Source organism: Rhinoderma darwinii, chromosome 5, assembly GCF_050947455.1.
Source record: "Rhinoderma darwinii isolate aRhiDar2 chromosome 5, aRhiDar2.hap1, whole genome shotgun sequence".
Classification (NCBI taxonomy): Eukaryota; Metazoa; Chordata; class Amphibia; order Anura; family Rhinodermatidae; genus Rhinoderma; species Rhinoderma darwinii.
This window is the reverse complement of record NC_134691.1, coordinates 7132693-7147247: the sequence shown is the minus strand read 5'-3', so window position 1 is coordinate 7147247 and position 14555 is coordinate 7132693. Positions and strand designations below refer to the sequence as shown.

The window sequence follows — 14555 nt, the reverse complement described above, 5'->3', positions numbered from 1 at the left end:
ATTATTCAGTCACTGTATGGAGGTATTATTTAGTCCCTGTATGGGGGTATTATTTAGTCCCTGTATGGAGGTATTATTTAGTCCCTGTATGGGGGTATTATTCTGTCCCTGTATGGAGGTATTATTCAGTCACTGTATGGAGGTATTATTTAGTCCCTGTATGGGGGTATTATTTAGTCCCTGTATGGCGGTATTATTCAGTCATGGTATTTATTATTATTTGGGGTTAGGGCTAACCTATGTATAAAGATTCCACATTGTGGTTATCATAGTGGGCCTTGTATTTCCCAGCACATAAATCTTTGGGGATCACAGTCCACACCACTGAACACGCTGCGTAGCGGGCAGCGAGGTCCTGAATGTCACTTATATTTATCAATCTGCAACTGATAACAATTAGTTTTACGCCATCACAATTCATTATCAGTAATAAACAATCGTTTTATCGTTGATCTCCTTTGTTAACACTGACTATCATTCCGATTGCTCAGAAACGAGCAAATCATGGTAATAATTGGCGCTTGTAAACGGGCGTTTAATAGGGGCGTATTCAGGCTTCGTGCCTAGGGCAGCGTGAGCTGTAATTCTATATACGACCCTGCATCTAGGACAATATAGACACTATAGACCCTCTTCGTTACCCAGAAGAAACCACATGTTGTTCCAGCGCCACAGTTCAGTCTTAGTTATTTGGACAATGAGGAAATTCATCATTTTATGCAAAAGAGTTTCCGTCCTTCCACCTGTCAGGTGTGTAAAGGTGAGAGGTAAGTGTCTGCTGATGGGGCGCAGGCTGCGATGTTCCGTGTAAGGTAACCAGAACTGCTGGTTGGTTTACACAACACAACTTGTGTCAGTCAGCTGCCGGTAAAGGGTATTTCCCCCAGGAAATGTGTCTTATAATATTCTATACATTTCTGGTCTCATACCTGTAATAGATGACCGCCTTACTCCAGTGCCTAAAGAGGGATCAAAGATAAGAAAATGAAGCAACTCTGTGAAAAATCTTGATTTAAAAAAATCTTCTACCGGCCTGAGTATACAGCTCCTATGCAGGCCTATGTGTTTCCATGGTTACAAACACTAATTAGTTTGATCCTGCAGCCATACTCCCTTAGACGACCCTTCCAGCTCTAACCAACGTACTTTCGGTAGGGTAACAAAAAGCACAGGGTTTCAGACTCAAATAATGTTTCCATTCACTGACAGCAAGTAGAAATCTTGAGAACAAGGAGGGATTGAAACACAAAGTATAATAGAAAGTCATATTATTGGTTATATTTGACTGTAAAAATAGCTAGTCCAATCGATGGACACCACGCCAGAAAACCGCCAGACTCCATTATAGCCTTAGAAGCCAGCAGCTATCCTGATGACTTGCAGATATAAGATGACTGATACCGATGTAGCAGAGCTGAGTTTGTGAAGTGTTTCTTTTGTGTATTGTGAGGGCTTGGGCCCCATTCACATAACGTTTTTTCCCTAAATCTAGCGCTAAACGGCTTTATTAGTTCGCGGAGACCAAAAAAGTGTCCTCTGCCTCCGTCGGGCTGGTATATGTTGGTGTACATTTCTTTTTTTAAGATGTGACCTAGTGTATTCCATTTACAATGTAAAAATCGTATACCGCACTGTATACCGTACTTTTTTAATGTGGGAGCCTATGGGTGATTATACCAGTGTACTATATACATCAATGGCTCGTTAAACGCATATGTCTTGAGCTTTTTAATCGCTTTTAATGACGTATACGGAAAACGGATGCCATATGGGTGAGGGATGGTTCGTTATACACGAAACGAAGGCCAAAAACGTGATGTAAATGAGGCCCCAAAAAGCCACTTTGTGATATCCCAAATGATGAGTTATGATGCGAACGCACTCAGCTCTGCTACATCTGCAGATTCCTGTTTTGGCTCGGGACAGTTTTAGACCTGAACGGGTTACAGTGTTTTTCTTGCATTGTAAAGGATTAGTAATCAGGGCAGCCTGACACAGACAACTCGCATAGCCGCGCCGGGCCTGTTCCTGCTACGTTCTGCTTTATTCTGCTCTATTCTTCTAACATTTCTTTATGTTAAAGAACAATTGCCGCAGTCCCATAGATTGCAGCCACAGATAGAGCATCAACACATCATCCCGGGGATAACATTCCTCATTCATGAATAGAATGTCAGTACTGCAGTGAAGACTGACACTTAGACATGGATAAGCAGTAGGAGAGCGGAATGTGACTTTATATACGACTAATACAGCGTTACGGCCCTATCACACGTTATTACGGACCCATTCATTTCTATGGCCGACTGACCCCTTCCTGTGTATTTACGAGAAGGTGTCCATGCCGTAGAAAGGCTCCGCAAAAGAGAGGACATGTCCTATTTTCTGCTTTTTACAGACTGTGCTCCCATACTTTATATGAGAACACGGCCCGCAAATGTGGGTGGCTGTCCGCGGGCGTCAGTGGCCGGCCGTGCCCGTAATTACTGGCCGTAAAGACCGGCATGGTCGTGTGCAGGGGGCGCCATAGCATTAAAACCACTGACAGGTGAAGTGAAGAACATTGATGATCTGGTTACAATAGCGTCTGACTAGGGGGGGGGGGGGGGATATATTCGGCATCAAGTGATCAGTCAGTTCTTGAAGTGTTAGAGGCGGGAAACATGAAGGAGTTTAAAGGGAATGTGTCGATAGAAATTTTTTTTTTTTTAGTTAAACCGTTAGTATATACATGATTACACATTGTTCTAATTTTTTTAATTTTTTCACAAGTCAGGAAATATTATAAATTAGATTCTAATTTATAACATTTCCCTGTGCTGGTCACTAGAGGGAGCAATTCCCAAAATTGCAGCATTGGCATGTGGTAAAGCAGCCACATTGCTTTATGCTGCAAAATTTGAGAAGACACACTCGCTCTAGCGTCCTCAAACAATCCCCTCTCCTTTATCCTGGCTAGTGCCAGGAGAAAGGAGGGGATTGAATGTTCAAACCTCCTACACTGTGTGCCGCCATTTTTTGAGCTAACACACAGTGTAGTAGGCTTACATACAGTGGTAATCACACACTAAAACACGAACATACACAGAAATAACTTACCTGCTCCTGCCGCCGCCGCCGCTCCGTCCGCTCCTAGTGCTTGCTTCTGAACACATGCCTGGAAGCCGCAACCGGAAGTAGTCATCTTACTGTCCGGCCGCGGCTTCCGGTCCACAAGAAAATGGCGCCGGATGTCGCTCGGCCGAATACCTTCCATTTGGACTGTGTGGGAGCGGCGAACACCATAGTGAAAGGAACGGCTCCCGTTCGCATTCTCTATTGGGATGTGTGTGCCGTATTTCATCTCTGTATGTGTCGTTAATCGACACATACAGAGATGAAATAAAAAATGGCAGCAGCCCCCATAGAGAAGAAAAAGTTAGAAAATAAAAAAAATGAAAACACAAACACACAAATAAATATTTTTTTTTTAAATAAAACACTAAAAGCAAATTGATATAAAATAAAATTTTTCGCGACACCCTTCCATTAAGGATCTGAGCGACTGTGACAAGGACCAAATTGTGATGTATAGAGGACTGGGTCAGAGCATCTCCAGAACGGCCGGTCTTGTGGGGTGTCCCCGGTCTTGTGGTGTGTCCCCGATCTTGTGGGGTGTCCCCGATCTTGTGGGGTGTTCCCAGTCTTGTGGGGTGTCTCCGGTATACAGTGGTTAATACCTACCACGAGTAATCAATGGAAGAACAACCGGCGACCAGGTCATTGACTTCCAAGGATCATTGATGTGCAGCGGAGAGAAGGGTAGCCCGTCTGCTCCGCTCCCACAAAGATCTACTGTACCACAAATTACTGATAAAGTTACTGCTGCTATTATAGAAAGGTGTCCGAACACGCAGAGCATCGCAGCCTACTGTATATGGGGCCGTGTATCTGCAGACCGGTCAGAGTGCCCATGCCGACCCCAGTCACCGCCGAAAGAACCTACAATGGGCACGTGAGCCTCAGAACTGGAGCAATGGAAGACGCCTGGTCTGATGAATCACGTGTTACATCATGTGGACGGCCGGGTGCGTCACTTACCTGGGGAGGAGATGGCACCAGGATGCATTATGGGAAGAAGACAAGCTGGCGGGGGCAGGGTGATGATCTGGGCAATATTCTGCTGGGAAACCTCAGGTCCTGACATTCATGTGGATGTGACACGTACCACCGACCTACAGACAAGTGCCCCCTTCATGGCAACCGTATTCCCTAATGGCAGTGGCCGCTGTCAGCAGGATAACGCCCCCGCCACACTGCAGGATAATGCCCTCGCCACACTGCAGGATAATGCCCTCCGCCACCCTGCAGGATAATGCCCTCCGCCACCCTGCAGGATAATGCCCTCCGCCACCCTGCAGGATAATGCCCTCCGCCATCCTGCAGGATAATGCCCCCGCCACCCTGCAGGATAATGCCCCCGCCACCCTGCAGGATAATGCCCCCGCCAACTGCAGACATTGTCCAGGAATGATGAAGAACATGACAAAGACTTCAAAGTGATGACTCCGGATCTCAATCCGATCGATCATCTGTGGGATGTGCTGGAAAAACAAGTCCGATCCCTGGAGGCCGCACCTCACACCTTCCAGGATCTGCTGCTCACGTCTTGTGCCGGATAATACAGGAACCTTCAGAAGTCTCGTGGAGTCCAGGCCTCGACGGGTCAGAGCGGCACTAGGGCGACTACACAATGTTAGGCCTCATTTACACGAACATGATATACGTCCGTGCGACGCGCGTGCTTTTCACGCGGGTCGCACGGACTTATACAAGTCTATGGGGGCATGCAGACAGTCCGTGAGTTTTGCTCAGCGTGAGTGCGCTGAAAAAAACTCACGACATGTTCTAAATTTCTGCGTTTTTCGCGCATCACGCACCCATTGAAGTCAATGGGTGCGTGAAAACCACGAATGTCGCATGGAAGCACTTCCGTGCGAACTGCGTGATTCGCGCAAGAGCTGTCAAACTCTGAATGTAAACAGAAAAGCACCACGTGCTTTTCTGCTTACAAACATCCAAACGGAGTGTCTTAGAGATGAGCGAACCGAACTTCACCGGGTTCGGCCGAACTCGTTTTGACCGAACACTGCAAAAAATATTCCGGTACGCGACGTCAGGAGACAGTCACTGTCCAGGGTGCTGAAAGAGTTAAACTGGTTCAGCACCATGGACAGTGACTTCCGATCCCAATATACATGAACGTGTAAAAAAAAAAAAAGAAGTTCTGACTTACCGATAACTCCCGGCTTCTTCCTCCAGTCTGACCTCCCGGGATGACAATTCAGTCCAAGTGACAGCTGCAGCGAATCACAGGCCAAACACAGGCTGCAGCCAATCACAGGCTGCAGCGGTCACATGGACTGCCGCGTCATCCAGGGAGGTGGGGCCGGATGTCAAGAGAGGGACGCGTCACCAAGGCAACGGCCGGGAGACCGGACTGGAGGAAGCAGGAAGTTCTTGGTAAGTATGAACGTCTTTTTTTTATTCACAGGTTGGTGTATATTGTGATCGGTAGTCACTGTCGAGGGTGCTGAAAGAGTTACTGCCGATCAGTTAACTCTTTCAGCACCCTGGACAGTGACTGACGTCGACTAGCCTCATCTCTATGATGGCGGCTGCGCGAAAATCACGCAGCCGCGCATCATACACTGATGACACACGGAGCTGTCAAGTGCCTTTTGCGCACGCAAAACGCTGCGTTTTTTTGCGTGCGCAAAGTGCACATGCTTGTGTAAATGAGGCCTTAGGCGGGTGGTTGTATTGTTACGGCTGGTCGGTGAGTGTCATTCAGGGGGATTTTTCCCCCTGCCATTTTAATGGCTGTCCTTTATATAATGTCTGAGTAGCGGACTACTCAGGGACTACTTTTAGGCTCAGGTCATACGGGACAGATTTGCTCCGTAATAGCACGCAGCGTATCCGCCCTGTGCGTCGGGGATTTCGGGCGAAAAAACGCATCAAACTGTGTTGCAGTTTTTCGCCCGGAATGTCCACTGCGGAGAATTGCAGCACCAGCCCGCCTGCAAGCAGGTCGTTCTCCTGGGATGACGTTTCATCCCAAGAGATCGCTGCAGCCGTGGTCACATGGGATAAAGCGTCATCCTAGGAGGCCAGCCCTCTGATGTCACCCAGGCCGGCCTCCTGGGATGATGTTTCATTCCATGTGACCGCTGCTACAGCCTGTGATTGGCTACAGCGGTCCCATGGGATGAAACGTCATCCCAGGAGGCCGCGCTGGAGGGACGAACACAGACTTCTGGGTAAGTATCCGGCTTTTTTATTTTTCTGAGTTGCATTTTTGCGGCGGAATCACTGCAAACCCGTTGCAAAAAAACGCAACAACTGCTATCTCTTGCAGGCTTTACCTCCCCATTGAATTCAATGGGGAAATCCCGCAACAAATAAGCAGCGTTTACACAAATACGATTGACACGCTGCAGAATAAAATTCCGAAACGCAGGTCAATTTCTGGCGGGTAATCCGCAGTATTTACGCAACATGTGAGCTGACCCTTAGGGTTTGTCCACACAGGCTATTTTCAGACGTTTTTCGGGCCGTAAATGCCCCGAAAAACGGCTAAAACTAGGGGGGCCGAATGCCTCCAAACATTTGCCCATTTATTTCAATGGGAAAAACTGCGTTTCGTTCCCACGGCTGCGTAAAAAAAAGCCTCGTAAGAAAAAACTGCATGTCACTTCTTGAGCCGTTTTTGGAGCCGGTTTTCATTGACTCCATAGAAAAAACGCTCCAAAAACGGACGTGAAAAATGCAAGTTGCTGAAAGTCAGGGGCTGCTTTCCCTTGAAAACAGCTCCGTATTTTCAGCCGTTTTTTGTTAAGCGTGTGAACATACCCTAATTCACACGAGCGTATTTCACGTCCGTGTTACGCGCGTGAAAATAACGCACGCCACACAGATCTATGTAAGTCAATGGGTGCGTGAAAATCACGGACGTCACACGGACGCACATCCGTGTGCTGTGCGTGATTCACACAACAGTTGCTAAAGAAATGATGAGGAAAAGAAAAACACCTTCAGTTTATTTTGCTGACGTGAAACGCGTGAGATACGGATGACATACGCGTGTAAAAAACGCAGACCGCACCATGCACTGATTTCACACGGAACTGCAACGCAGGAAAAATGCTGCGTTTTTTACGCGCTAAACGGACGCGTTCGTGTGAATAAGGCCATAGGGTGAAATGTCCTGTAAATGTTTTTGTTTGGCTCGGATGTGCCCGGTGACGTCTGTTCTCTTCCACGCGCAGGATTAGTAGTGACGCCGTCGTGTCGCTTGTGAATATCCTGATGCTGCTCTTGACCCATAAGTTTTATTCTCAACACCGAAACCAAAAACATTTATGGTTAACCCCATAACGGCAAGCAACGAATATAATATAATCTCAATATATCCGATGCTGGCGGGTGCTTGATACCGATAGCAAGTACGCCCATTAGATTGTGGCGGGAGCGCGGCTATAACACGAAACTGTGCCACTGCCGCAGCTGCCAGCATCGGAGATGACATATAACCGGGCAGTTTAACCCCTTATGTAATAAAACAAAACCCCCAAAAAACGATGGGGAAAAATTCAAATTTTATGGCTGTTGGAATGTGGCAATGAAAAAACAAAAGAATTCTCAGCCCTGCATGCCCAAAATAGGCTGGTACTTTCAGGGTTAAAAGATGAGCCCCCCCCCCCCCACCACCACGCCCTTTACTTTTTGTGTGTCCTGATCCTCTTCTCTCGGGTGTTTTACTTCTTTGTAGTTTGTAATCACTCAGTCTTCCTCTAATAATAATCCAATCTCCATGTACTGACTTCCTGCTGAGCTTGTACTGCTACAAAGGAGCCAATCTGAACAAGCAGAGCTGCAGTGTAAAACATGAGGGACGGCCAGAACAGCAGCCTAAGCCCATGCTGGACAGGAGGTAGATTTCATATGACCTCAGCCTTCTATAAATAATGCAGATAATTTGAAGTCACCGATCAATACCTTTTCCCTAATTAAGTGCAGCTGCAGTGTAAAGCATGGGGAAGGACAGCTCAGCAGCCTGAGCGCCTTGTGAAAAAAAAATTCAGACTGCTTCAAATAGACAACGCTATGCAGTCCACGATCTTAGCTGGGTACCAATGGATCAGATCTGTGGTGTACCCCGCCCATTTAAAAAATTAACAAAAACATTTATTTTGAGAAAAGTCTGATGGGATTGGCATAGTGTGACTGCTGCCAGGCCTTTCCCCTCTCTGCTGGCAGCATATTGCCAATCCAGCTTAGAAAAGAACAGCAGAGCCACATTCGACAGTCTGGTTACTAGGCAAATGCTGCCTAACAACCAGTCTTTTAAATGGGGTTGTCAGGTAGGGCATCCCTAGCAACCAGTCTCTAAGACATGTCAGTTCGTCGGCTCAAGGCAGAACCAACACAGAATTTAGAGAAGGGACAAGGAGACTTAGCAGGACTGAAAACAGGCTTTTCTCTTAGGATCTGTTCACACTGGCACTACGAGCCTCCATCAGAGGTTTTGTCAAGGTTCCCATCAAATTTGCATGCAGCGCTGTGACGGACCACATTAAAATCAATGGAATCCGTCGGTCAACACTTGGATCAGTTGTACGATCTTTTATATCTGTGTGACCGATTCATTGATAGGGTAGAGTAACGTCTCGGTGTAATAGGACATATTTAGGCAGCAACAGGGTGGTCTTTAGGACCCAGGGCTGCCTGCTCATGGGGGGTACTCTGGATGATGTCACCGCTTGCTCACCGTGTCAGCGGGGTCACCGGTAAAAAGAACGGTGTAGGCAGAGAAAAATTCCTACTTATAGTTGGGCCGAGATTTCACTTTTTGTCCATACTAAACACATTAAAAGATAGGCAAACAGTCAAATACAAAAACGTTATAGTATAAAAAAACAAAAACACCACGTTCGGGGTAAGTGGAACACCCTAGATGACCAGAAGAAAAGCAATCCCACCGTGGTGGTGGCAGCATCGTGTAGAGGGGCTTCTTTGCAGGACTGGAAGGCTGCTGCAGTCTACAGGAGAACTGCTGGAGCTCGAGAATAGACTTCTTTTCCAACAAGACGACCGACCTAAACATAAATTGTAGATCACATCGTGAAGCCTTTTTCAGTTGATCTGGGTTCAGAGCTGTTATACGATAAAATGGGGGAAAGGGGTGAATACTTTTCATAAATCTTTTTGATCGCCGATTCCTTTTTGGTTTTTGTTGTTTTTTTCTTTTTTGCCCTCAGGTTGCCCAGAAAGGTATAAGAAGTCTACAAGTGGTGGAACCAGAAATCACCTCTGTTTTCGTCCCTCCTTTTGTATCGAAAGAAGAAACACAGGGCTCGTCCGCCGTCCAAAGCCCTTACCAGAGAGTGGCACGGAGGCGATCGTTTCGGAAGAAGAAGGAGAGGCCAAAGGCGGAGAGTTTCACCGGTAACAACGTGGATCCTAGAGAGACCACCACCGAGGACATTAGTGTCCCCAAAGACGTGGACCTGATTGGATTACCACAACTCTGCTTTCCAGGTACATGTGCGTTCTGATGCCCTCCTATATACTCTGTCTGGGGACTCACTTTTCTGTGCGCCATTGGTTTCCCATTTACTTCGTTTTTATTTTCTCGCTGAAAATATTTTATTTACATTATCTTGATTTTGAGGTTTAAGATATTTGACATATATGAATTAATCTGTTCTATCGGATTCTTTTTGAACTGATCACTATATAAGGCAGCGCAATACAGCGATCTACAGCAGTGTGAGTGTCGTGGCCAAAGTCGCCGTGTATCCCTAACCTAAGGCCCTGTTCACATCTGCGTTGGGTATTCGGTCGTTTTGCTCCGTCAGAGGAGCAGAACAATGGAATCCCAGGAAACGCCGGATCCGTTGCACCACGGGCGCCTGATGGAACCAGTGACTTTAATGGGTTATGCCGGGGTGTCCGTTGTTTTATCGGAAACAATAGCGCAGCCTGCTGCTCTATTGTTTCCGGTACTTTTGACGGAATCTGCGACGGTGGCCCCTAATGGAGCCCCCAACACAGATGTGAACAGGGCCTTAAACACATCACAAACGTCCCTCCTGTCCTGATACTATGCTACAATGTATTAGTCTGGTGTCCACATGCACAGAGCATTGTCTACACTGGATACAATTGTAGCAAACCTTCAGCTGTTAGAAGTTTTCAGTTTTCCAAAAGTATCATACATCTTCAATACTCTACACTGGACCACCACGGATCATAGGTAACTCCTCCATACACACACACTGGAGCACCGACGACTAGGCTACTGAATATACTATTGACTACTGGGTACCGGATGCTCACCGACCACCAGGAATTTTTTTTTTTAAATGAGAAGCAGTAGAGAAATGTTTGGTCCTCCAGGATCCAGCCTGGCAGTTAACAGGAAACCAGCACAATTTTGAATTCAGCTTTGGCTGCGACTAGAGAATAAAATAGGATGTAACATTATGTTAATGGTATTGTATATATTTAATGTATTCTGTATTACTTCTCTGTCTTTACAGGCGGCATGCAAGTGACCTTAGAGCCTAAAGAGGAGCATTTCCATTTTCTTATATTTACAGATGTTTTGGGGAACAGGACATATGGAGTTGTTGCTCAGTTCTCCCGGTCCTTTCAGGTATGTCCCTTCTCGTAGTCTGTCATTTACTGGCTCTTTAATGGATGTAACCGTTCATTAGAACAGATAATTACGACTTCCGTCCTGCAGCCCTGCCTTTGTGTAGACTTGTACAATAGATGTAGGTGGTCCCGAAAATATAAACGGAATCATTTGTTTCTTGTGTGTGTGTGTGTGTGTGTGTGTGTGTGTATATATATATATATATATATAACTTTCTGTTTCTCCAGGATGCATTGGGACTGTCTAATGGGCAGGCTTACTGGGACTCCTCCACGAGTAGCACCAGGACATATGAGGCTTATGTACCTTTCGCCATTTGCGTTATATCCAGATATCCTTACTACAACTCCCTGAAGGACTGTCTGTCATGGTAAGGGAAGATTTTTGTGATGTTAAATTGGCTTGCGATACAAGACTCACACGTAGTCATATTACGTATATATTGGGTTTTAGACTATATGGCAATCATGACCGTCTGCACAGAGTGGGATTGCACTATAGTACATACTTTTGTAGCTTTTCATAGCAAGAGCGCTAAATTTTAAAAGAGAACCGCCATGGGGGTCCAACACAACGCTATTGTTGTTTCACAGCATTGTGTGAAAGGCAAGCAGTGGTGGGAAGTCTCATTTCTGCTTGCTGGCATAGATAACACAGTGAGATATCTAATGTAGCTACATCTTATGATGATCAGACCACCTTTGATTCCCAGAGCAAAGGGCCTGTGGTGGAGCACCAGAACCACTTTGCTAGTGATCAGAGATTTCCTAGAACCATCATCGCAGAATGGGATGCGACTATATTACATACCTTTGTAGCCTTTCATAGCCAGAGCTCTAAATGTTATTATTCTGTACAGTAAAAAGAGAACCGCCATGGGGTCCAACACAATGCTATTGTTGTTCCATTACATTGTGAAAAAAATCAAGCAGTACCATTTCTGCTTGCAGGCATAGATAACACACTAAGATATCTAATGGGGCTACATCTGATGATGTCCAAATCACCTTTGATTTCCCAGAACAAAGGGTCAGTGGTGGATCACTAGAACCACTTTGCCAGCGATCAGATATTTCCAGATTTCAGCTCCGAGCTTTTGAGACAAAATGGGGGAAATATATTAAGACTGGTGTGTCAAACGGCAGTCTTAAACTAGTGTACTTTGGCGGAAAACGCGCCACATATATTAAGAGGTGCACTCGAGAACTCCTCTATTAGCCAGAGCGGAGAGTAGTTTTTGCGAAAATCACCTTCCACTCTGGAGGACTAATCTTAACCATGTATTACATGGCCCCCTATTCATTTGAATTGGTAACCTGCAATACCACATGACTCCTACAGTGGTGGCTGCAGGAGAATCATGCAGCTCTCCGCAACTGATCGCCAGGGATTTCATCTGCCAGATCCGCAGCAATCATCTGATCGTCAGCACCTTTATAGAAGGGCTATACCCATTGGACAACCCCTTTAATAAATATCTGTTTTATGTTTGTCACCGTTTTCAGCCTCCTTCCGCAACTGAAGTCCAGCCGGAATGTCATTCTTGACGATCGTATTAAGGAGTTTGCTGCAAAACTATCTCTGATTCCTTGTCCTCCACCGGGACCCCTCCACCTGGTAACGACTAACTCTACTACATCCGATATCTGATAGGATTAATGAGGGAAGAGGCTTATTTTATATCATCTGTATAGGTGTTATTTTTTTGGGGGGGGAAACATTATTTTAATTTGGCAGCCCATCCTCCTGGATAATATCTACCAGTGAAGCATAGCATGATGTTACTGGTTAGACCTATATATAATGTTAAGTAACCCATGATTTAGCTTGCATCTCATACTCTAGTCACATCCAAAGCTGCATTTTTTTGGCCTATCTCGTCAACTGAGAAACTTGACCCCCAGATTTACCTGCAGGTGTTCAGCATGAAACCTCTGCAGATTGTTTTCCCATCAAGAGAAGATCTCGAAAGCCCAATAATTGATTTGGATCTTCACCTGCCATTTCTCTGTTTCAGCCCCAAACAGGTGTTACAGGTAAGTGTCCGCAAGGGGGTGGATAATTCCTGTAATTGTGTAAAGGACGTCACCATACGCTTAGTAGTGTCTAGTAGATAATACTTAAAGGGGTTTTCCCATAATCATTATTTATCACCTATCCACAAGAAATATCTGATCAGTCGGGGTCCAACCTCCGAGACCCCCACCGATCACGAGAACGGGCTTACTTTGCCTTTCCTGGAAGCCCCATAGGAACTTAGGGGTAATGCGCATGCTCAGCCATTGCTCCATTCACTTCTATGGGACTGACGAAGATAGTGATTGGCAGCCATTCTCCCAGCTGGCATCTGTGCAGACACAGATATGAAGTGCCTCCGGGTGCAAGGAGTGTGGGCGATACTGTTGAATGGATTAAAACTGGATGTTGGCATTAATCTGTTTGTCCTGGGTAGTGCATTCCAGAGAACTGGTGCAGCACGAAAGAAAACCTGGAGAAGGGCGTGGGGGGTTTACATTCTGAAGTATGTTCATCTTTAATCATTGGCAGAACATAGAGCGCGGGTAGGGCGGTAGTAAGAAGGTGCAGCACTGGGGAGAGCATTGTAGACGAGAGTAATACATTTAGATTGTATTCTAAAGTAAATAGGCAATGACTGGCACAGGGTAGAGGCGTTGGTGTAGTGGTCCAGTGTAGTGACTGACACAGGGTAGAGGTGTTGGTGTAGTGGTCCGGTGTAGTGACTGGCACAGGGTAGAGGTATTGGTGTAGTGGTCCAGTGTAGTGACTGGCACAGGGTAGAGATGTTGTGACAGGGTAGAGATGTTGTTGTAGTGACAGGCATAGGGTAGAGGTGTTGGTGTAGCGGTCCAGTGTAGTGACTGGCACAAGGTAGAGACGTTGGTGTAGCGGTCCAGTGTAGTGACTGGCACAGGGTAGAGATGTTGTTGTAGTGACAGGCATAGGGTAGAGGTGTTGGTGTAGTGACAGGCATAGGGTAGAGGTGTTGGTGTAGCGGTCCAGTGTAGTGACTGGCACAGGGTAGAGGCGTTAGTGTAGTGACTGGCACAGGGCGGAGACGTTGGTGTAGCGGTCCAGTGACTGGCACAGGGTAAAGGCGTTGATCTAATTGTGTAGTAACTGGCACAGGGTAGAGGGGTTGGTGTAGCCGTCCAGTGTAGTGACTGGCACAGGGTAGAGGCATTGATGTAATGGTGTAGTAACTGGCACAGGGTAGGGGCGTTGGTGTAGTGGTCCAGTGTAGTGACTTGCACAGGGTAGAGATGCTGGTGTAGCGGTGTAGTGACTGGCACAGGGTAGAGGCATTGATGTAATGGTGTAGTAACTGGCACAGGGTAGAGGCGTTGGTGTAGTGGTACAGTGCAGTGACTGGCACAGGGTGGAGACGTTGGTGTAGCGGTTCAATGACTGGCACAGGGTAGAGACGTAGGTGTAGCGGTGCAGTGACTTGCACAGGGTAGAGGCATTGATGTAATGGTGTAGTGACTGGCACAGGGTAGAGACGTGGGTGTAGCGGTGCAGTGACTGGCACAGGGTAGAGGCATTGATGTAATGGTGCAGTGACTGGCACAGGGTAGAGGTGTGGGTGTAGCGGTAGTAGAAAGATGAGCCTGGCTGCTGCATTCAGGATGGGCAGAGATTAGTGAGGAGATGATGATTAGTGATGAGTTACTGGAGACAAGACGAGAGAATTAGAGCGATGATGAGAGTTTTGGCTGTTTCCACAAGAAAAGTGCGGATTCTGGAAATGTATTTTGTTTTCTAGGCGGGGGAAACATCTGCCCTTAGATAGATGTGCCCTTAGATAGATGTGCCCTTAGATAGATGTGCC

The 14555-nt window shown here is 46.5% G+C and overlaps 1 protein-coding gene across 2 annotated transcripts in view; it reads left to right on the top strand.

Annotated features, from left to right (window-relative positions):
• The window catches only part of DENND3 (DENN domain containing 3), a 68078-nt gene that overhangs the window by 28107 nt on the left and 25416 nt on the right, over positions 1-14555 (top strand). For both annotated transcript variants that reach the window (XM_075825689.1, XM_075825688.1), the window contains exons 2-6: positions 9303-9582; positions 10587-10702; positions 10933-11075; positions 12211-12322; positions 12622-12741. In XM_075825689.1, the coding sequence (XP_075681804.1) occupies positions 9303-9582; positions 10587-10702; positions 10933-11075; positions 12211-12322; positions 12622-12741 (771 nt within the window). The remainder of the gene's footprint in view (positions 1-9302; positions 9583-10586; positions 10703-10932; positions 11076-12210; positions 12323-12621; positions 12742-14555) is intronic.